The 24,152-nt window shown below is 37.9% G+C and overlaps 1 protein-coding gene across 1 annotated transcript in view; it reads right to left on the reverse strand.

Moving 5' to 3' along the window:
* SPOCK3 (SPARC (osteonectin), cwcv and kazal like domains proteoglycan 3) overlaps nucleotides 1-24,152 on the reverse strand; it is a 151,706-nt gene that overhangs the window by 70,309 nt on the left and 57,245 nt on the right. The window contains exon 4 of the mRNA XM_034411414.3: nucleotides 14,782-14,896. Within this exon, the coding sequence (XP_034267305.1) occupies nucleotides 14,782-14,896 (115 nt within the window). The remainder of the gene's footprint in view (nucleotides 1-14,781; nucleotides 14,897-24,152) is intronic.

Below are 24,152 nucleotides of genomic sequence, written 5' to 3' on the forward strand. Positions count from 1 at the left end.
TAACACTTTAACTATAAGATTCTTCCAATTATTTTTCAACAATATGTAGTTTTCTTTACTCTTTTTAAGAGCTCAAGCTGAATCTGGGGATATGATTTAAAACAAATTTAAGCCAGCAATTCCTGTTGAAATGGACAGAGTTGTCAGTGCTGTCAGTTCAGCCACTATTTACTGGATCCAGGCCTGTCCTGGATTTTAACAGCAGCCAATGAGGTTCACATTGCTGTGGAGTTGACCTCCCTGAAGGAGGGGGTGGGTACCTCAAGAGCCCTTCCTTCTTCAATGACCAGCAACCATACTCTAATCTTCCATTTTGGAGGAAGGCTTCTCGGTCTGTAGGCTCCTGGAACTGCACTTTTTCTGGGGCAGTGCCTGTATCAAGTTCTGACCGATGCCCTAATTAAATAATGAGCCTTGAGCCAAGCTTCAAAGAAATCCAGTTATTTATTAGGAGCTTCATGTTGGCACGTTCCAAGTGAAGCCAACTCTGATCCCATGTAATTTCCAGCTCGGACCCTGTTTCTCCTCCTCCCCACAAAGTGTGTCATCAGTCACATTTGCCAATGAAGCAATTTCTTGGGTTGTAGAGATCACTCCCTTCCGGCCACTGTGGGTTACCGCAGAGATGGCCTTGACAGAGATATGGCTGGAATGTGCTTTTGTTTTGACTGCCATGCTGCCTTGCCGCAGCTGCAGAGTTCATTTTCCCATCCCCCTTGCAATTCGAGAGCAGGCCAGGGATGCTTTGCGAATTGACAGCCTGCCCTCTGGAACAAGATTCCCCCTAAGATCTGGATGGCCTCCACTCTGTTGTTTAAAAGAACTAAGACACCCCTCACTTCATCCTACATACCTTCTTTTATCTTTATTGGTTATGTTTTATTTTGATTTTTATTGTTGTCAGCAACACAAAGTTGTTAAAAGAGTCAGGCAGCATGCAAGTTAAAAAAAATTATTATTATCATCATCATTATTTTGTTAACATTCACAAACAAGGAATTTCATCCCATAAATTTACAGACAAACCAAACTCAGTTCTTTATGTGGATGATACAGCCATGCTCTCTGTAAGACAAATAGGCATAAGGCTCAGTCTCCAAAGCTCTGCCTTATACTATAGAGACATTCATTCTTTACTTTTACTTTACTTTATTTTGGATTTATATACCGCCCTACTCCCGAAGGACTCAGGGCGGTGAACAGCCAAGATAAAACAGACATAATACAAAATTTTAAAAAGCAACATAAAAACACATTAGATAATTTGGCCCAAACAGATTAAAACACCTCTATTGTTTTAAAACAAATGTAAAATTAGCAATTAAAAGGAAGTTAGGCCAGGCCAGCCTGTTGAAATAAAAAGGTCTTGAGGGCACGGCGGAAAGTGCGTAAATCCAGGATCCTCCGTATCTCCGGGGGGAGCTCGTTCCAAATGGCAGGTGCCCCCACAGAGAAGGCTCTCTCCCTGGGGGCCACCAGTCAACACTGTTTGACCAACGGCACCCTGAGGATCCCCTCTCTATGGGAGCATACTGGCCGGTGAGAGGCTACTGGTGGCAGAAGGCGGTCTTGTAAGTACCCTGGTCCTAAGCCATGGAGCGCTCTAAAAGTGGTGACCAAAACCTTGAAGTGCACCTGGAAGACCACCAGGAGCCAGTGCAGCTCGCGCAAGAGGGGACTCACATGGGAGTGCCACGTCGCTCCCATAACCACTCGTGCGGCTGCATTCTGGACCAGCTGGAGCCTCCGGGTGCTCCTCAAGGGGAGCCCCATGTAGAGAGCATTACAGTAGTCCAGGCGTGAGGTGACGAGGGCATGAGTGACCGTACGTAACGAGTCCCGATCCAGAAAGGGACACAACTGGCGAACCAGGTGGACCTAATAAAAAGTCCTCCCAGCCACAGCTGTCAAATGGTCTTCTAAAGACAGCCGAGAGTCCAGGAGGACACCCAAGTTGCGAGCCCTATCCGTGGGGGTCAGCAACTCGCCCCCAATAGTCAATGATGGCACCAACTGACTATATCGGGACGTTGGAAACCACAGCCACTCGATCTTGGATGGGTTGAGTCTGAGTCTGTTTCTCCCCATCCAGATCTGCACGGCCTCCAAGCACCGGGACATCACTTCAAGGGCATCATTGGGGTGATCCGGGGTGGAGATGTCATCAGCGTACTGGTGGTACTTCACCCCGAAACCACGGATGATCTCACCCAGTGGCTTCACATAAATGTTGAACAGAAGGGGCGAGAGGACCGGCCCCTGAGGCACCCCACATACAAGGCACCTCGGGGTCGACCTCTGCCCCCCCTGCCAACACAGACTGCGACCGGCTGGAGAGAAAGGAGGAGAACCATCGCAACACGGTGCCCCCACCCCCAACTCTTCCAACTGGTGCAGCATGATACCATGATCGATGGTATCAAAAGCCGCTGAGAGGTCTAATAGAACCAGGACAGAGGAACAACCCCTGTCCCGAGCATTCTGAGACAAAAAAAAGACTAAAGTCTTTACTGAAAGGCTTACTATAATTTTCACTGGAAAATAAATTACACACATATAGAACAAACTGAGACCTTTAAATATGTGGGAAATATTTTTCAATCCCATGATTCTCAAGAAAACAAACAAGAGGGGAAGTATCTTTTTTATATACTAGTTATAATACTTAGTCTTCTACTTTATAGTTCACAGATTTACTACTGCAAAGATTCAAGATGCCTTTAAGTAGACTACAAATCAAAAATTTTAAGATCTCTATTGCACATTCTTCAAAGTATATCTAACTCTTAGTTATAGTGGAGAGAAGTGGCTCACATGATTAGAATGCTAGGTTGACAATCAACAAGTCCGCATTTGAAACCCAAGTGCTGCTGTACGATGGGGTGAACTCCCATTATTTACTCCAGCTCCTGCCGACCTAGTCATTCAAAAGCATGTAAATGCGAGTAGATAAATAGGTATCATTTTGGTGGGCACATTAATGGGGACATGTAAGGAGCCTTGAACCAGGTGTCCATGGCAACAGTGATATCACCGTGATCCTTTCAACCTTAAAACACCTTAAACAGTGCCTCTGAATCAAATGGGACAAGGTATCATTAGAAGTATTAACCTGCTTCTTAGATAAAATATACTTTAGATACAATAAAAATAGCAAACAGTTTTCTGGTTTATCAATAAAATATTGGGTTCAATTTTTTCTATTTGGCTGCTCTTGCCGCACTATCAGAAGCTAGCATCCAGCACTCCATTTATCATATTTAAACCAAAATAATCAATCCTCTAAATAATTGCTATGTCTGGTAGAATTGTTCTTAAGTTATTATTGAGTTGTTCTGTAGTCTTTTCTCTTGATGTTCAGTTTATTCTATAACCCTTGCATAATTCAGCCTTGTTTATTTTACTGATACAACCAGAAAGTTATCACAGTTGCTAATCATACTATGCAAGTTATGTTGTGGACTGTTATTAGCATAAAAGATTTGAAAGTGAGCTTTGTATAGTATTAAGTTTCTTTTTTAAAAAAAAACTGTTCAAAAAGTTAAAATGCAAATTCCCCCAAAAAATTAACAAAGAAGAACAAAAATGGACAGAACATTTTTTAAAAGTGCATTAAAGAGGACAAAAAATAAAAACACATACACAAATATTATCCTTTCTAGATGATTACTGATAAATATATTGCAAAATATTAACTTCTCCCCCTTGAAAAGCAGGCCCACAATCTATAAACTTCTACATCTATTTACAACTAACTTAGCTTGTCATCTATCTACTATATATAAAAACAAAATACTTAACAGGTAAATCAGCAACAAAGTTAAACTTCAAAGCCCTCTGTTATTTAATTGCATTTAACTCTACAATGGCTTCTTATCTGCCACAAGTCACCAGAATCAGCTCATCTGGCAATAACAACAACAGCAGCAGCAGCAGCAACAACAAGTATGGCAAAGGCAAGCAAGGGTAGTACCAATAGTAATAGGTGCCTTGGGTGCAATCCCAAAACAACTTGAACACCACTTGAACACCATCATTGGCATTGACAAATTTGCCATCAGTCAATTGCAGAAGGCTGCTTTACTTGAAAGAGCTTCCATCCTGTGACAATATATGTAACACTGTCAAACATCCATATTTGCCTATCCCATGTCCTTGGTAAGGTCTCGATAGGTAGACAAAATGCCAAATCCAGTCTGAACATATGGCTGTGCAATTATTATTATTATTATTATTATTATTATTATTATTATTATTATTATTATTATTATTATGCATTTCTTAATGTTCAGTTGACTGAGTTTCATGTTTAATGAATAAAGTAGATAATAATGTTTTAATTTTTAATGTTTTTATATATGGTTTTTAAATGCATTGTAAGCCGCCTTGAGTCTTCAGAGAAAGGCGGCATACAAGTTGGACAAATAAATAAGTAACAATAATTTGGTTGAAACCTAGGATGCAGGCAGCAACATCAGCTAGTCAATATTTGTGATGCATTTTTAAATGTTCAGTTGACTGAGTTTCATGTTTAATTAATAAAAGAGATGATGATAATAATAATACTGAGTTTCATGTTTAATGAATAAAGTAAACAACAACAACAACAATAACAATAACAACAACAACAACAACAACAACAACAACAACAATAATAATAATAATAATAATAATAATAATAATAATAACTGTGCATTTTTGAAAGCAAATATGCAAAAATGGAAAACAGTTCTAACAGCAAATGGGGAGGACATTGGTGAAGTCAACATCAGATGAGGAATCTTCCAGGGGGATTCACTTTCACCACTACTGTTCAACATTGCATTAATTCCATTGACAATAATCCTACGAAACACAAAACTGGGATACCAAATCTCAAACCAGCATGGCAAGATAAACCATCTACTATACATGGATGACTTTAAAATGTATGCGAAAAGCTCCACTGAACTTAAATCAATACTCAACACAGTTCAACTGTTCAGCAGCAACATCAAAATGAACTTTGGACTTGAAAAATGTGCTATATTATCCATGCAGCAAGGAAAAATGAAAAAAATAGAAGGAATAGAACTGGGAAATGGAAACATAGTAAAAGCATTAGCAAAGGATGATGGTTACAAATACCTAGGCATATTGGAAGCAGATAACATCTTGAATGGAAAAGTCGAAGAGTCAACGCAAAAGGAATACATCAGGAGGGTCCGCAAAATATTAAAATCAAAACTGAATACTGGAAACATATTTAGAGGCATTAATACATGGGCAGTTCCAGTGATATGCTACTCAGCTGGAATCAACTGGACTTTGGCTGAACTGGAAAACTTGGACCAGAAAACACACAAACTTTTCAATATGTACCACGCTTTACATCCACGAAGTGACATCGACAGGTTGTACCTGCCAAGAAAAAATAGGGGACAGAGGACTATTGCAAATCCACCAAACTGTAGAAGAAGAAAAATGAAGTTTGATGATTATATGAACCAAAGTACAGAAAAATTGCTGCAGGCTGTGAAAACGGAGAACATTATAAAAACAACAGAAACAAAGGCAGAATATAAGGAAAAACAGCTGGATGACAGATTAAATAGATGGAAAACCAAAGCTTTGCATGGACAGCACTTGAAAAACATTAAAGGAAAATGTGATGACAACTTTACATGGGCATGGCTTAAGATGGGAACCATCAAGAAAGAAACGGAAGGCTTAATACTGGCTGCTCAAGAACAAGCACTACAAACTAATGCCATGAAAGCAAAGATACAAAAATCCACCAACAATCCAAACTGCCGACTTTGCAACAACAAAGTCAAAACAGTTTCACATTTAATATGTGAATGCAGCAAAATCGCACAAACTGACTACAAAGCTAGACACGACCAAGTTGCTAAATTAATCCACTGGTCATTATGTAAAAAATACAATTTACCTGTATCCAAAAAGTCATGAGAATATAAAGTGGAAAAAGTTATAGAAAATGAAAAGGTGAAGATCTTGTGGGACTTTCAAATACAGATGGATTGTCACTTGGAACACAACACACCAGATATCACAGTTGTCGAAAACTGAAATGTACAATTTATTGACATCAGGGTACCAGGAGACGCCAGACTTGAAGACAAAGAACTGGAAAAAATCATGAAATATCGCAACCTGGCCATAGAAACTACACAGCTATGGATGAAATATATCACAGTGATATCCATTGTCATCGGGGCACTTGGTACCAAGAATTTCACAAAACACTTCAAGAAATTGCAGCTTTGTGCAATAACACCAGCGGGACTGCAAAAAACTGTGCTACTCGGAACATCATATATTTTTAAGGAGGTACTTGGTTGATACCTAGGACGCTGGCAGCAACCCGTATCAACCATTAGCATCAGTCAATGGTATTTGTGACACATTTTTAAATGTCCAGTTGACTGAGTTTCATTTTTAATGAATAAAAGAGAATCATCATCATCATCATCATCATCATCATCATCATCATCTTTCCGTTACAATTTTTAGTTGAAGCTTTCAGTTGAGGCGTAACTGCAAAAAATTGTGCTAGTTGAAGATCGTACATCTTAAGAAGGTACTTGGTTGATACCTAGGACTCTGGCAGCAACCCATATCAACCATTAGCACCAGTCAATGGTATTTGTGATGCATTTTTGAATGTTGAGTTGACTGAGTTTCACGTTTAATAAAGTAAATACAACTTCCCCTTATGATTTTTAGTTGAAGCTTTGCCAACAATGTCTCATTTTCCAATATTCTAAATCCCTGCTATAAACATTTCTACCACATCCATTGTTGAAGCAATCTCCCTGTGAACCAAGGTGTAAAGTCTCTTGTCAGTTGTTCTCTGTTTAGGTATAATGAATCCATTTTCCAACATCAATCCATATTCTCAGGAAAGGGCAGTCTAAATTATTTTTCAATTGCGTATTTCTCCCAGAATACGTAGTCGCCGCTTTTAAAAATAATTCTGAGCAAATAGTTCTAAATTATTCCTTAGGCTTAGGCTTTAAGCGAAAAGGAATCCTCTTCCCCAGTTCCAGACACTGTTTACCTACTTCGCTCCAGCACCACTCTTACTTGTTCCTCGGTTGTCCCAGCTTCTCCTTGCCATGGCTGGGAGGGAAAAAGAACCCCAGGTCAAACAGGAGAGCTGTGACTCTCTGCGACCTCACAGGGCGCCCCTCTTTGCTTCACAACCCCTACAGGGCGGCTTTGGCTCCTTTCAGAGCTCACCAACGGAGAAAATTTGGCACGGGTGCATGGAGATCTGCACCATGTGGCCGATCCCGCAGTGACGTCAACCGGAAGTCCTTAAGTCCATCTTCTTAAATGAGTCACTCATCACATCTGGTAATTACAAGTTTGTAAAATCCAGATCTCTTTCAAATTTCTGCAGCAAGTCCTCTGCTTTCAACTCCTCCTTCAAATCTTCCAGCATGAATGTAGACTATAGACCATCCAGTTGTAGGTCTGGCGTGGCTATGAGATGTTTGGTTTGCATCTGGGTATTCTCTTTAGGTTGATTTGAAATCCAGGTAATTTTATCAAGCTTTTTACCAAAGTTTTCAATTTGAACTTGTAGATTAAAAATGTTTTTTTTTTCTGTGAAGGTAGCCCACCAGGCTTTATCTTTAACTTGGTGCATTATTTACAGTTTTAACATTAAGTACACTCTCTTGCATCTGAAGTTACATAGACAAAGAAAACAATTCATTTCAAAGACAAAAGGGAAAAAATGTACTGTAACAAAATGACTGCAAAGAACATTAAAATGATATTTCTCATAATGAAAGTGTGAAGGAAAAAAAGGGGGAAAATTCCATTGAAAATTAAAAAAAGAAAAAAAAATCCAAATCAGAGCTTTTAAGAGTTAAATCCTGTAGTGAAATTCGATATAGATGTGAATCCAGTCTGGTCAATTTCACTGCTCAAAAACTTTAGCTTCTATACAGAAAGTAATTCAGAGCCAAAAAGCAAGCAAACAAATAAACAAACAAAAAATGCTTTCCTTGTATAGTGTTAACTGTCAATCCAATGATAGAATCATAATAAATTGATAACCACCATGCTATTCATTAGCTAATAAAACTGAGTTCTATAAAGTATTTCTTTCTAGTTATAAATGAGATAAGGGAAATAGAGGCAAGAGGGAATGGGGGCAGTATCTCAATCACTCTTCCAGTCTTCCCCTTAATGAGATCATATAGAAACTCTGTCAGCCTTTCATAGGGCCCTAAATAACCTTGTTATGTTCCTTGAGCCTGCAATACTGAATAAATCAAGAGCCTCATTCCTTGGCTATATTGCTAACTGGCCAAGTATTTTGTTCTCATGTAATTTGGATGTTTTTATTGGTTTAACTGCATTTACTGTTTTAAAATGTTTTTAATATTTTTAACTGAAATGTATTTTTTGAATTGTAAGCTGTCCCAGACTCCTTGACTCCGATAGGAGACCATAGAAATTGTACAAGCAAGAAAACCAGGGGTGAAATGCTATGGGTTCAGGCCTGTTTTCCCGAACTAGTAGTAAAAAATGCTACCAGTTCGGCAAATAGGTAGTAAAGAAATGCTTTAAAAAAGTTTTTAAAAAAGGTTCCGATGATCGCGTGGCACAGCTGATTGTCAGAGCTGATCATCGGAACATTTTTTAAAAACTTTTTTTAGCATGTTTATTATTATTATTATTATTATTTTATTGAAAAGTTTTTTTAAAAAATTTTACAAACTATTTTTCCACCCCTCCTCCCCTCTCCCAACCCAACCCTCCCTCCCCCCGGACTTCCCAGAGCAAAATACAGGATATAGCATTTAACAAACATAAGCTAACATATGCAAACTATCTATAAACTCCTATCTCCCTCTTGCACTTTAACTCCCCTTTACATGACTAAATATAAGAATTCCCTTAAATATCTTTTTTTTCATTCATAAGCTATTTGAAACTTTTTAGTCCCATATTTATTTTGAATATAGTCAATCCATCTTCTCCATTCCAATATATATCTTTCATTTGAGTGATCCTTCAAATATGCTGAAATTTTAGCCATCTCCGCTAAATTCACTACTTTTAATGTCCATTCTTCAATAGTAGGTAGATCTTCCTTCTTCCAGTACTGCGCCACCAAAAGTCTGGCTGCAGTTATTAAGTTCAAAATCAAATTAGTCTCTATAACCGTACAATCTGTAATTATACCCAATAAAAACAACTGTGGGGTAAACTTTATCCTCTTTTTAAGAATATTTTGCATAATCCACCATATTTTTATCCAAAATGCCTTGATTTTTTTACATGTCCACCATATAGGATAATACGTGGCTTCATCACACTTACATCTCCAACACTTGGATTGTAAACCTGGATACATACAAGCTAACTTTTTAGGATCTAGATGCCATCTATAAAACATTTTATAAAAATTTTCTTTCAAGTTTTGGGCTTGCGTAAATTTTACTTTTCTAACCCATATTTTTTCCCATGTTTGCATCATTATTGTTTCCTCAATATTTTGTGCCCATTTTATCATACAGTCTTTGACTAACTCCATTTCTGAATCTATCTCTATCAGTACATTATACAACCTTTTTATGTGCACTTGACCTTGGCCGCTAATTTGTTTTACCAAGTTTTCCTCATTTTGCAAGATACCAATTTTCTGATCCTCTTTTCATCTAGCTTGCAGCTGTCCATACTGAAACCAAGTTTGAATTATCCTTTCTTCTTTTAATACATTCAAAGATTTTAACTGCAATGTGCCTCTTTCCATAATAAGCAGCTCTTTGTAAGTTGATTTTGTAAAAACAAAATCTTGTTTTTGTTCTTCACTTATATTCTCTATCGCATGTCTGGGTATTGCCCATATAGGTATTTTATTGTTTAGTTTATATTGATACTTTTTCCAGATACATAATAACGCATTCCTTAATATATGACTTTTAAAATTCTTATCCACCTTTTTATCATATAATAAATATGCATGCCAGCCATATACCAAACCAAACTATATTCAATATTCTCTCTTCTGTTGAGTTAGTCCAATCACTAATTGCTGTGTTTTTTACTACTGGTTTGGGCAAATAGGTAGTAAAAAATGCTTTAAAAAGTTTTTAAAAGGTTCCAACGATCATCTGTGACAATCAGCTGTGCCACATGATCGTCGGAACTTTTTTTTTTTACTTTTTTAAAGCATTTCTTTACTACCTATTCGCCCAAACCGGTAGTAAAAAAAAAGGTTCCAATGATTGCGGGCACAGCTGATTGTCAGAACTGACCGTCGGAACTATTTAAAAATTTTTAGTTAAAAAAAAATGCTTTAAAAAGTAAAAAAAAAAAAAAAAAAAAAGTTGGCCACGCCCACCCAGTCACATGACCCTCCACCAAGCCACGCCCACCAAGCCACACCCACAGAACCAGTAGGGAAAACTTTTGAATTTCACCACTGAAGCAAACCCAAGAAAATTGGAACCATTCTCTTTTTCTGTACTATTTCCTCATATGTTTTATATTGTATTGTATTGTACTGTAAACCAAGCTGCCTAGAGTTGAGAGATGGGTGGCACACAAATTTAAATAAATAAATAAATAAATAGTTACAATAAGCAATACTTTATAAAATACTAGTTAAGTCAGTTATATCACCATTCCGGATTTACATTTTGCATACAGAAAAGCTATTCTGACTTCCATCCATTTCTCTGGAAGGAAGGGGATTTGAGGGGTATTAAATAAATCAAGACCCAGATGTCCATTAAGAAATACGATTCCTCATTATCCTAAATTTAATCTTGTTAAATCTGAAATTCATCAACACAAGCTACAATTTCTGTGAAGGAAAAAATCTTTTCTAAAAGCCGATATACCTTCTTCATCAATGCAGGTGCACTCAATTAAAGCTATCTATTTTGAGACTTGTGCTTATCAGCTGCCAATGATAGCATAAGCTTGGCAATAAAATGTGTTCCTTTAACTTGAAAAGGGTGGCTCATCTTGTTTTTTAAGATAGCAGCCGCATTACAGGATCAAAATCTATTAAACGGAAAGCAAAGATTATACAATCTATCTAAATGCTTAAATGACTGTAAAAGTACCGACATGCATGAAATACTGTATATTGTCTTTCGTACTTCCACACTGAAATTTTACTTGTATAAAATGCTAGCATCTAATTGCTGCCCTAAATTTCACATTTCATAACCAATCATTTAGAACTAGATCATGCTGATCAGCAAAGAAATATCTTTCTGTTTCATAGTAATCTGTGAACAGTAAGTAAAACCCTATAAAATACATACTCATACTGTATATACATCAATTACACACACACATATATAATATAGGAACATTGTGATTCTTACAAATTTACTTGGACTGAATGATTTGTGATTCTGTCTAAAATAGTGATTTTTTAATAGAGAATTTTCAGTTTCAAGCTCCCTATCTTCTATGGATATTTCTTGCATGAAAGCAGATACTCAAGTTTTGAATTTTCTCCCTCTCAATCAGACTATTACACTGTATAAAATGAATAGTTCTTTTTTAACTGTTTATAAACAGTTTAACTTATATAAACTGGAAGCAACCTCCACAGTCACTGGCACTGGTGATGTGACCTAGAAGGATAGTGAAAATGTCTCCAAACAAACTCAGAGATTATACCAAGGATGCCATAGTTGTTACTGAAATGTATCCATATTGCATCTAGTATCATAGAACATCATTAATTTTAAGATTTGAATTCTAATTCACTGTAGAGAATTATAAAATGTATAAAATCCCCCCAAAGGTTACAATAGCATTACGTTAATTCAGGGGTGGGCTTCAAAAATTTTAGCAAGGGGTTCTCTGCCCGGTTGCTGTGTGGACGTGGCCTAGTCAGCCTCCTGCACCATGGGGGGGGGCATTTTAGCCCTCCCTGGGCTCCGGAGGCTTTTCTTGAGCCTCCCGGAGGGCGAAAACAGCCTCCCCAGGCCCTCTGAAGGCTGGAAATGGGCCCGTTTCTGGCCTTCCCAAACTTCCGGTAGGCCCATTTTTCACCCTCCCCGAGTCTCCATGCATGACCTGCACTTACCTGCATTCAAAACGGGGCGCATGGGGACTCCTGTGAGGGGCGGGGTGGGTGGGGCCAGCCAGGAGTGGGATTTGGGGGTTCTCCAAACTGCACAGAATCTTAGCTAGAGGTTCTCCCAAACCCCTGCGAACCCCCAGCAGCCCACCCCTGCATTAAGTTTTCACTAATTTCCTTGTTACTCACTGAAATGGTTCAGTCTTTTACAAGCATAAGCACTGGGAAAATACATCTGGACCAGTGGTGGGTTGCCCCCGGTTCACACCGGTTCTATAGAACGGGTAGTAAAACCAGTGGGAGGCCCCGCCCACTGATACTGACGTGATGAAAATGCTTCTGCACTTGTGTAGAAGAGTGTGCGTGCGAGAGAGTGAAGCGAGTGCGTGCATGAGGTCCCGTTGCGAACCATTAGTAAAGATAAGTAGAACCCACCCCTGATCTAGACTAATTTGATTTCAAGAAACAATTACCTGCAGAATATACAGGTAAATGTTTACATCACTGAAGAGTTTATAAAGGTTTTGGTATTTATTTTCTCTCATCCAGGAGCTCAACCGTTTTATAGTTCCATGTTCTTCATAGTTGCTCCTTCTGATAAAACTCTAAAAGAGTTTTATCTTGGTACATTAGATTTTATCTGGGTACATCAGATTTCTCTTCAAGGTACATCTTTGTGCCTGATTTCCTTGGTTATTCCTGGTGATGCTGGAAACACTTGGAAGGCACTTATTCCATGCGTTTTAGCAAGGAACCCTGGTGGGAGGTTTTTCTGTGTGAAACTTTTGTTAACCTTATGAAATTAAATATTGACATTCTTAATTGAAGCATGAATGTATTTTTGTTTAGATTTTTAAAAGAATTTTATATCAATTTGATACACACTACCCCAAAACTTTGCAGAAAGTTTTGTAATGGACCGTTGGCCTTGTGGTCTACTTCATCGCATTATCTGTTCCATTTTATTCTTTTTTTTTTCAATTTGCTCTTCTTCCTCAATTCTAAATAATAATTTAGAATAACAATTCTAAATAATAAATAAATAATTCTAAATTTATCTATTTCACTATTAAATATAAAAGAAAGACACTTTAATATGTTTTTTATTAAAGTGTAATCTTTATTATCTCTCACATGGTTGATTTATATCCCAACAGATGAAGGAAAGTTTGAAACCTCTAGTCACATGTCTCTATACCATATAGCTAGGAGGTAGATGGCCAGGGGAACACTGGAAGTATTGTAAATGTGAAACATGGTCGTAAGTCACTCTTTTCAGTGCTGCTGTAACTTTGAACTGTCACTAACAAACTGTTGTAAGCTGAGGACTACCTGCATGTAATTGTCAGCCTGATTAGGTAGACCAATCATGAAACACAACCAGATGGGCTAATTCTTCTTTTATTGTAACAGAATCTTGCAAGTCTGGAAGTACTTGGAACTCCGGAAGTACTCTGGAAGTCGTGAAGCTGCTGTGGCCTAGAGATGGCGCTCTTGCCTCCTAATCAGGTTATGAGTTCGATCCTAGGTAGAGGCAGGTGTAGGGTCTCCTGCTTGGGCAGGGGGTTGGACTAGATGACCTGCAAGGTCCCTTCTGTTAATCTGTAATCTATTTCCCTTTCCATGTCCCCTTTAAATTCCCAAAATAAGGGGGGGTCATTTCTAAACCTCTTGCCTTGCCCACATTCCTGCTGAGGACTCGGCTGCCTTTTATGTGACCAGTTTCTTGGATGGGTCTCTACCCTGCCTCCAAATAACATCCCCACATACTATTACAGTAAGATAATGGATAATGTATTTTGCTTTCAGCATTTCATCCTTCTGAAAGAAATATTAATTTTCCAGTGAATTTTAGCGTATAAAATACTTTGTAGAAATTCCCAAATGGGTTGTTGTTTTTTTTTTGGTCAATGTTTAATTTTTTTGATACTAGCTGGAATACAATTAAAAATGCCCTCACAATAATATAGTATGTCGAAAACTATTCCCACAGGAACCTTATTGAAAATAAGCAAAAGTTGTATAATACTAATTTCAACCCTCCATGAAGGCTCTGTTGAGGATAAGTTACCTACTCATTGAGTCTAAAAAGGACCTTTTTCATGCACAGAATGTTCACAATGTGCATATACCATGTTTTTCGGAGTATAAAATGCACCGGAGTACAAGATGCAGCTTAGTTTTTGGGGAGGAAAATAAGAAAAAAGCTGATTGGCAGCTGGATCGACCCCCAGAATACCCCCAATCAGCTGTTCCCAGAGCTGAATTTTAGCAACAGGTTCCTTGGTTGTGAGCTCTGTGCCTTGCTTTTTTTTTTTTTTTTTTTTTTTGCTTTTTTTTCCCTGCCTCTGAAACTTCTGAAACTCCGTTTCTTTCTTTTCTTGCTTCTGAAAGCCTCCGAAACAGCTTCAGGAAAAAAGCCTCTGAAGCTCTGTTTAGGGACTTCTTTTCGGAAGCTTCGTTTCTGATGCTTTTTTCAGCCTCTGAAACCTCCGTTTGAGAAACTGGGTGGGGCTACATTTGGAGTATAAGACGCACCCAGATCTTCACCCTCTTTTTTGGGGGGAAAAAGGTGTGTTTTATACTCCGAAAAATACGGTATTCTCACAGTTTGTTTACTTCGGTCTCAGATGATGCAAAAATGCAGCAGCGAATACAAATATATATTAATAGTCATGATTACAGATCAATAACATGGAGATATTTACCTGTGTGTCAGTCTCCGGTGGCTAATGCAAACAGCTGTTTGTTGATCTTGTGCAATGCATACCTTATGACGAGTACATTTCATCTTTAAGCATGGATCTTTAGCTGGGTCTAAAGCTAAAAACAATTGTAGAGAATATTTTTTTAAAAAAACACACCTTTTCCACAGACATACAGGAAGTATAAGTAACATTCCCCAAGGGCAATGATGTATCACTGATCTGCTAAAAAGACCAGGCCTTTCCCCGCAATAAACAATTAACAGCTAACAGTGAATTGGGTGATCTTAAATTCAGCTGACTAGAACTGTGGTCCCTCCTGAATGATACCCTATCTATCTATCTATCTATCTATCTATCTATCTATCTATCTATCTATCTACCGTGTTTTCCCAAAAATAAGACCCTGTCTTATATTTTTTTGAACCCCGAAATATTTTCGGGGAGGTCTTATTATTTTGGGGTGCATGGAACAAGATGGAGCTCCTCTTGCCATCTTACCTGATTTCCAGCTCCGTGTTTAAATATTTGGGGAAGAGTTTATTTTCAGGGGGAGGCTTATTTTAGTGCATGCGCTCAAAAGCCCGATTGGGCTTATTATCAGGGAATGTCTTATTTTTGGGAAAATAGCCTATCATCCATCTATCTATCTATCTATCTATCTATCTATCTATCTATCTATCTATCTATCTATCTTCTCTCTTTCCTTATTCAATTATTTTTCTCCTTATTCCTCAGTTTCCCTTCATTTTACTTCCCAATGCTGCTACCATTCCCCTTTGCCATACTCATCCTGACTTTTGTTATGTTTAGTTAATGATTAATTTACAGGTTTCAAATTATAAAATACCACATATTTCAGGCAATTATTTTAATTAGCAATTATTGACCGTATATAATATTGGTGTTAACAATTTTTTTAAGTGTGGCAAAGAAACTCCAACAGGAACTGCATGCTTAAGTTAACAAAGTGCAGACGTTGGGCAATATATAGCATTTTGGTTTACATTTCTGGGTCAGGAGGCTTGGGTGATCTTTTGCAGGGCTGGACAGAAGATCTTGTTTAGCATCTGATGGACAAAATTTCTCGGATCCTCTCCCAGTTGGATCCCATGAGTGGAAATAATCCATGTGAGATGCCAGGAAGAGGTCTTGCCCTGTTACCTGGGAATAGTTTGATCATATTGGCCCTGATTAAGTGGACAGGGCGCTTAACGTTGTCAGTGCCACAACTGGATAGTATCCCTCCTGGATAGTGAAATCCCCCAAGATAGTGATTAAATGGGTGGGTCCACCAGTGATTAATATGTCACTGGAGGAGGGAACATATTCAGATGCTTTTAAGGAAGCCCTGGTTTGCCTTGACCGTAAAAAGACCACCACTAGATGCCTCCTGTCTGGATAATTTTCATCTAGTTTCCAACCTTCTGTTCTTAGGGAAGCCTGTGTAAAAGGTGGTGGCCTCACTGCTGCAGAAAATGGATGAAACTGATTATCTGGATGCCTTTCAGTCAGAATTCAGGCCCAGTTAGTGGACAGAAACAGCATTGGTGGTGCTTGTCAATAAAATAAGAGCAGGATGAAGTAGTGCAATCATCCTCATTCTCCTTGACCTCTCAGTGGCTTTCAATACCATCGACCATGGTATCCTTTGGGGAACTGGGGCTGAGGCTGGAGCTGGGCACTACAGTTTTGCACTGGTTTGTCTCCTTTCTCCATATCTGGTCCCAATCGATGTTGATAGGGAGTGAGAGGTCCAAACCTCAACAGCTATTTTGTGGTGTGGCACAGGACTTGGTACTCTTCCAACTCCCTTTCAACATCTATATGAAACCACTGGGCGAGATCATCCATCACCAAAGTTGAGTTATACACAGTATATAAGTAAGTATATACAGTATGTTGAGGACACCTGACTATATATTTCCATTCTTGGTGAGTCAAGTGATGCTGTGGCCTCCCTCTTTCTGTGGCCTGGAGTCTGTGGGGGCCTGAATGGGGGACAACAGGCTTCGACTGGACCCAGGCAAAACCGAATGGCTTAGGGTACACGAGGCTCCGGGATCCAGGATTTTGTCTTCGACTCTGAATGGGATGGCACTGCCCCAGACAAATACAGTTCATAACATGGGGGTTTTCTGGACTCATGATTCCTGCTCGAGGAGTAAGTGGCAGTTTTAGCTAGGCGAGCATTTGCACAACTTTGTGTTGTGTGCCAGTTGTGACCTTTCCAGGATCAGGATTCCCTGTGATCACTCGTTCAGTCCCTAGTCACCTCTATTTTTGAAGATGCTTCAGAAGCTACGGATAGTGCAGAGTCTGGCTACACAGGTAGTTTGGGGCCTCAAGAATGGCCCCTGTGACATCACTGCTCTGCAAGCTGCATTGGTTGTCAGTCTGCTTCCTGGTACAATTCAAGGTGTTGGTATTCACCTTTAAAGTGTCCTTTATGGCATGGATCCAGCCTCCTTGAGCAGGATGGATTTGATTTAAATCAAGTCAATTTAAATCACGATTTAAATCACTAGTAAAAAGGCTTGATTTAAATCAATTGGATTTAAATCATAATTTTTAAAGAGCAACTGTCATCTCTGTCCCACAGCGGCTCCTCCTCTGGCCCGCTGTTGACTCACCGACAGTCCCATTCACTTTAATGGGACGGCTGGTGATGTGGCAATGACACAACAAAGGAAGAGACCCGGCTGGCAGCAGGTGAGTGGATGCCCACTAACAAGGACTACCTTGATGTATCTGAAATGACAGGTGCTCTTTAAATGTAAGGACACATTCTTGCTGGTAGTTAGAATCTTTAATATTATTATTTGCAAACAAAATGAAGGTTTCCCATTTAGCTTGCAGAGCTTGGATTCATTGAATGAGTTTATCAAAAATGTAAATATTTCAGAATATACAGCCTCGTGCTACATAACTAAGCTCCATTTCATGCTGAATAAATTATTAATGTATCTTAAATAGAAAATTATTGTCAGCATTCCAGAAAAATACCCAACTCCAAGGAAAGACTCTGAAGCAAGCATTTTTCAAAGTTCTATTTACTAGAATAGGTAAACTGGCATATCTAGGAAAATCCAAATCTGAGAGATCCGGGTTTTCCCTCAGTAAGTCAAAACCCCCCAAACCATCCCCTCACTCCTCAGTCGATCACATGCTCCAATCAACCGCCGTCCCATCTCGAGACATCACTCCGACCACTCCTTCTCCAGATGCAGGATCACCCTGACCTTGACCGACAGGAAGAATGCTATTATGTCTAAAGGCAACCCCTCTACTAAATCCCCCTTCCTACTTTCCCACACGTGAGAAGGTGGCAGTCTGGAAGCTTCCGGCCTAATATGGCTTCCAAAGCTGACAACTATCTTTAGATAGATTTTTACTCCAAAAGCATTTTATTAAAATAAATTTGATAAAAATTTTAAAAATCTGATTTTTTTTTTTTTAAAAGATTGATTTTTATCCACCCTATCCTTGAGGGACCATTTCGCCTACTGGAATTCGCCTGTTTCATTCATGCCTGTAGAGGAGGCATGCTGTGGATCCGATCAACCCAATTATTCTGGCTGGCTAGGGGGAGGGGCTTTTTTGCCCCTAATGTGAGGTTGGCCCCAACCCTCCTATCCTTTCGTTAAAGACTTGGCTCTGGCAGTTGGCTTAGGATTCCAATGGGGAACAGTGCAATGAAGTTGGTTGATTCAATAACAACAAATCTCACCTCCCTCCACTCTGCCCTGCACTCTCCACGTGTCATTAGATTTAAATGCTTGGTTTTAATTCATTTGTGTTTTTAATGTATATGTATATACATTTTTTATGACTTTAAGCCTCTCAGAGTTACCCTGTGGTAAAATGGATGGCCAATAAATGTTATACATACATACATACTAAAATTTCTAATTTATTTTTATCTGCTCTTCTTTGACACAATGGCTGTCTTAAATTCAATGTAGCCTTTCTTTGGGAAAATACTTTATTTACATCATTGATTCTTATATGTACATACATGTGTATTGATGTTGGCATGCGCACTGTAGTAAAAGTTGCAATTTTGCAAAAAGATACACTTAGGGCCAACTAATGGATTAATGCCAACATGGTAAACAATGTGATCAGTTATATCCTAAATAAATGTTTTATTAACATTTCCACACTGAACGTTCTGGCAATGCTTTGAATCCTGCTGATCTTTCTTCATACAGAAATTCAGAAGGATATGGCTTTAAATAATGAACACAACAATCATATGACAAATTGCTAATGAAAAATTAATTAAATTGATATGGAAGGACAGAATTTTGATTAACTGTGATTACCATACATCAGCGGGCAAACATTTTATCATCTCAAAATAAAAATGTAAAATAATTGCACAATCAAGTAACTCAGTAAGAAGAAACTCACACCACTCTGCTCCAACCATATTAAATCAATATTCAGTTTTATGATATTATGCAAAATATGGATTTCACTTGTGTTAATTTTCAACTTAAAGAAGTTTAAACGTTTAATGCATCAATTTTCTTATTAAACAACAATTTTAAGGTATGTAATGCTTAGCAGTTATCATTTCCTAATGGGGAAAGTATTTTAACTAGTATTGCTGTTATAAGTATTATATTTATTTCTTCACAGTTAGAAGTAGGAGCCAATGTTCCCAATTTAATCTTTAAGTATAAGTATAAATATTACTCATTTTGCAGTGGAAATTGTCAATGTCCAATTCTAGCCAAAATATTCTGGATATGTTAGCATTAATATATTCATTTTCATAATAATAAGGGAAGTATTCATAAATTATTAATTAAGCATCATCTGCACATTTGCAAAAGTAAAAAAGAAACATCCACGCTACTCTTTTGTTATGTTAAAATAAGTATTTTAATATATTTTTCATGTTCTTACATTTACGAACTAAAATAATCTGAATTTGGATAGATCAACATTGATACATTTACATATTTTTTTTTTCACAATTTCAACTCCAGCACTGAAAAACCAAATGGAAGCAAAGCAGCTGCAGTAACTGTCATTGCATTTGCACCAGCAAGCTTACAATAGGCTTTAGAGTCAGTGTAGAACAAAAATTAAAATTGTAGTAGCAGCTGCATCTTCTTCACCTGGATTTTCAGTTTAAAAGTATTAAAATGTCCTTTCCTACTTGCCAAATATGAATTCTCCCCCCTCCCTCCTGTAATAAAGCTTACAGAAACTAACTTGTAGGAAGCTGTTTTAAACTTAGAGAAACTTTGCTTTCTGAATCAAATCCTCTCACAGAAAGCAAACTCAAAAATCACTTGGCCAATTATGAGAACAATGGTTACAATCAGAATGTATAATACTATCTATACTTAAAAGAGACTTGATACAGACAGTACACTGTCATTGCAAAAATGGAAAAGTGATGTATAATAAAGGAAAATGTATAATAAAAATAATTTTAAAAATAATAACCAGGTCAAGAAACAGACTTTGCAGCACAGGTGAATGTCTGAAATCCATATGCCAAATCCCATTTTTTCCTCCAAAACAAAACAAAATACTGATTATAGTGTTTCCTCAAAAATAAGACCTAACCCAAAAATAAAACCTAGCATATTTTCTGTGTGTGCACCCAATATAATCCCTACCTGCAAAATAAGCCCTACTTAAGCACCTGCACAGCCAGCCTCCCACCCATCCCACCTACACCAACGACACGAGGTGAGGTGAGGCAGGGAATGGAGATACTCCACACTTCCCGAACCAGCTTACCACAGGGCTCCCACAGCCAGGCCTTCCACGCCCAATACCTGCCTCACCTAGTGGCAGCTACTCTGACAGCCCTGTCCAGCAAGACCCCACCTGGCTCCTGGCACACTTCTTCTTCTTGCTCACGGCTGCAATGGAGTAGGCCAAGCGACATGCTGCTGCTGCAGCCATGAGGCAAGGCAGGTGATGGGGCATGATGGCCTTGCTGCAGGGGCCCTGAGGTAAGCCAGTGCGGGGCACGTGGGGCACTCCACCCTCCACCACCTCATAGTGGCGGCACTCAAAAGAAATAAGGCATCCCCAGAAATAAGCCCTAATACTTATTTCAGAGCCCAAAAGAAAATAAGACCGGGTCTTATTTTCAGGAAAACATGGGTACTTAGAAGACAACCTGCTGCTATTCAGCAAAACGGCATTATACATCATTCCTAAAAGTATTCACAGAGTTTATACAAAATAACAAACACACCCATCATTAAAAGAAAATCTACTGCTTCCAAAGCCACTTCCTAAATCACCAGGATATCTGCTAGTTTATTGATTATGTATCAAAATAAAGACCTCGCCTGCAGCCATCCACTTTTTTTTATTATTTTGCAAGAATGCCTCTTGACCCATGGAGCCTTGAAACATTATTTATAAAACTGGTTTGAAGACTGATAGAGTTAAGGCCTCATATACATATCACTTCACCATGACTGCCATCATCAGAGCCGCAGCCATCACCAGTAGATGCCTATGATATCATTTATGTATTCAGAAATTCTGGGTTTCATACCCAAATATAAGTCTGCCTAATTATACATAAAAAGAAATGAAAACATTTTTATACAAGCTATATTGACAAATCCTAGATCATTGTTGACTTAGGCATAAGGCAATCTAATAAACCTGTTTTAAATTATTGTACACCAGCAGCTGTCTAGCTAAGAGACAAAAGTCTATAGTGTAGTAGAATAGTCTAGTAAAATATGGGAATAGTAAATAATAGTAAAATACGGGAATGGCTGTCTATTTATAGAAAATCTGCCTTACATACACCGCATCCAAACCCTAGTTTATCTGTTAAAGGATAAAGATTCAATTTCAACTGAGGAGGTCCAGATTTAAATCTACTTGCGAAGGTACAGATTTAATTCTAAACCTAAAATTTGATACTACAGTTCAATAATGCTATGTTTTGGGTTAACATTTCCCAAAGGGCTGAGGTTTGAAAATAAAATTAGGAAAGATAACTATCACTACCACCAAATCAGGAAAAATAACTATACCTACCACCTTTATCTTTTGGAAGGAAAGTAAAATATAATATACAAATTAGATATAAATAAATTAAACTGTCATTCATGCAACATTAATCATGTTATGTCTTCCCCTTTAATCTTCTCAAGGTTAAACATAACCAGTTCTTTCTCTTCACAGGCTTAGTTTTTAGTGCTCTGATCATTCTTGTTATTAAGGTGATGAACAAAAGTGAACACAGTACATGGTACCTAAACAAAGAAAAACTTCTTTGCCTTTCGATCTTACTGTTGAATATAACAAAAATTAAATTATTGTAATATATTCCTCATAGGGCTACCCTTTAAAACTGTTTAAGAGTATTAAGTTGTACCTAATACAAATTCCAAAAAATGAATGAAGAAAGAACATGAATTCAGGAACGTAAGGCTACGTAAGCAAGCTCTTAGGTACTTATTAAAATTCAAGACTAGCTATTGAGTGTATTCTCTTAAATATATTCAGAAATATTTGTATTTATTGAATGCCCATATTCAGGAAACAAGAGTAGAGCTCATTAAGTGAAACAGTTGTGCATGCACAATGATGTATAAACAACCAGAAGTAGTTTTCAAAAGCAGCCAGGACAGGTAATTTTATGATATGAAAATGTATTGTTTTTATGCAAACTGCAGTATAACCATTGCAAAGCGTTTCTTCAAATGTTTTGCATTTCATGAGGTTTCCTGAATATGAATACTTTGCCTGTTTGCCTTGGTTCAAAAGACCGGTTAAGTAATTTGCAAAATAAATATTCCCACTTTACATGCTTATAGAAAACAGGTTGCATTTCCCAATATCCAATTCAGCTCTGTATTCTGACTTCATCAAGCCAAGCCTTGTGAAAATATATGGAGGGTACTAAAATGGGGAAGACTGATACAGACGAAAAACCTAATTAAGAATAAAATCTAAACTTCTGACAAGTTGATCCTCAGGTTTCAAACCATGTTTTGTTAGCTTTTTGAAAAGCCATAAGCCTTGGTACATCTTTTCTTCAAAGAGCTAAATGACTTAATGATAGTTTATGTACCCACTAATAAGACTTACAAAGGTAGCTGTAAAAACAGCAACACTTTCTGTATTTCCTTTGAAATGCCATGGTTATCCAGGTCTGGTAGTTATTCCATAGGGCCAAATAGATGCTCATTAGCTGTTTCCACCCACCAATTGTTCTCCTGCAATTGGTATTTGAAGGAATACTACCTACAATACAGAAGAACATTTATTCTTTAGTCCTTGATAAAATAGTTTATGATTTATCCAATCTGCTTTTAAAGCCATCCAAATTAGTAGTCATCACGTCTTGTGATAATTAATTTCATAGGTTGCATGTGCAACCTAGCGGTGAAATCCCCCCTGGTTCTATCGGTTTGGCAAACCGGTAGCACTGGCAGCGGGAGGTTCCGCCCATCCTCCGGGACGTCATTACATCCCATTTTTACCATCTGCGCATACACAGAAGGTTCTGTCCATGCACAGAAGAGGCATGTGCGCGCATAGCACACACATGCTTCCGTGCGCTCCCATTTCCGAACCGGTAGCAAAGGTAAGTGGATTTCACTGCTGATGCAACCTATTTGTTACATGTTTGTTTAATTGTTATAAAATAATCAAACAGGGACCTCAAGATTTGTTTTTGGATAGTTACCAAATATCAGGCTTCAATGATTGTTGATATATGCACTGATTGTTTATATTGGTTGCATCCGGATTTTAAATGCTGTTATCCTGAGTCACCATAGTGAGGTGAGTGGCTATTTAATTTGATTAATAAATGATTAAATTAAGTGAGGCATTTCTAAGACAGCAATAAAGTGGGGACATAAAATAGGGAATACATGTACTTATATTCACATTGTTAGCATTCTACAGTTAACATAAAATGCAAATGGTGCTGATATAATAGCTCCAATCACTCTTGGCAATTTAATAAATTAACCATCCAAAGTGTACAGCTCTTACTACACTACTTCCTGTTTAAATTTTATGAAATGTCTATTGTCATAAATCATTCTTCATCCAGAGATCTACCAAGGAAAATACAAGCATTAACAAAAGCATTAAAGGCTTTAAATTTATTTAGGTCAGCTTGTGGAATGGACAATTTTTTTCTCTTTTCTGATTTCTGAATTTGGCAGATATTGTATTGTAGGTAATAATTAATATAGGCTAAGGGCCCAGTGTCTGATAAAATTCACATATATAGTATCTGAGATGCAAATGTATCATTAGATCTTCTTATGTTGGGAAAGACCCTAAACATACTTTATATACAAATAAAATACACACAGGATGCCAACAGAATACAATCCTGCCCCTGCCCCAAA

This window comes from Pantherophis guttatus, chromosome 8 (assembly GCF_059756535.1).
Source record: "Pantherophis guttatus breed Tessera chromosome 8, ASM5975653v1, whole genome shotgun sequence".
Lineage (NCBI taxonomy): Eukaryota > Metazoa > Chordata > Lepidosauria > Squamata > Colubridae > Pantherophis > Pantherophis guttatus.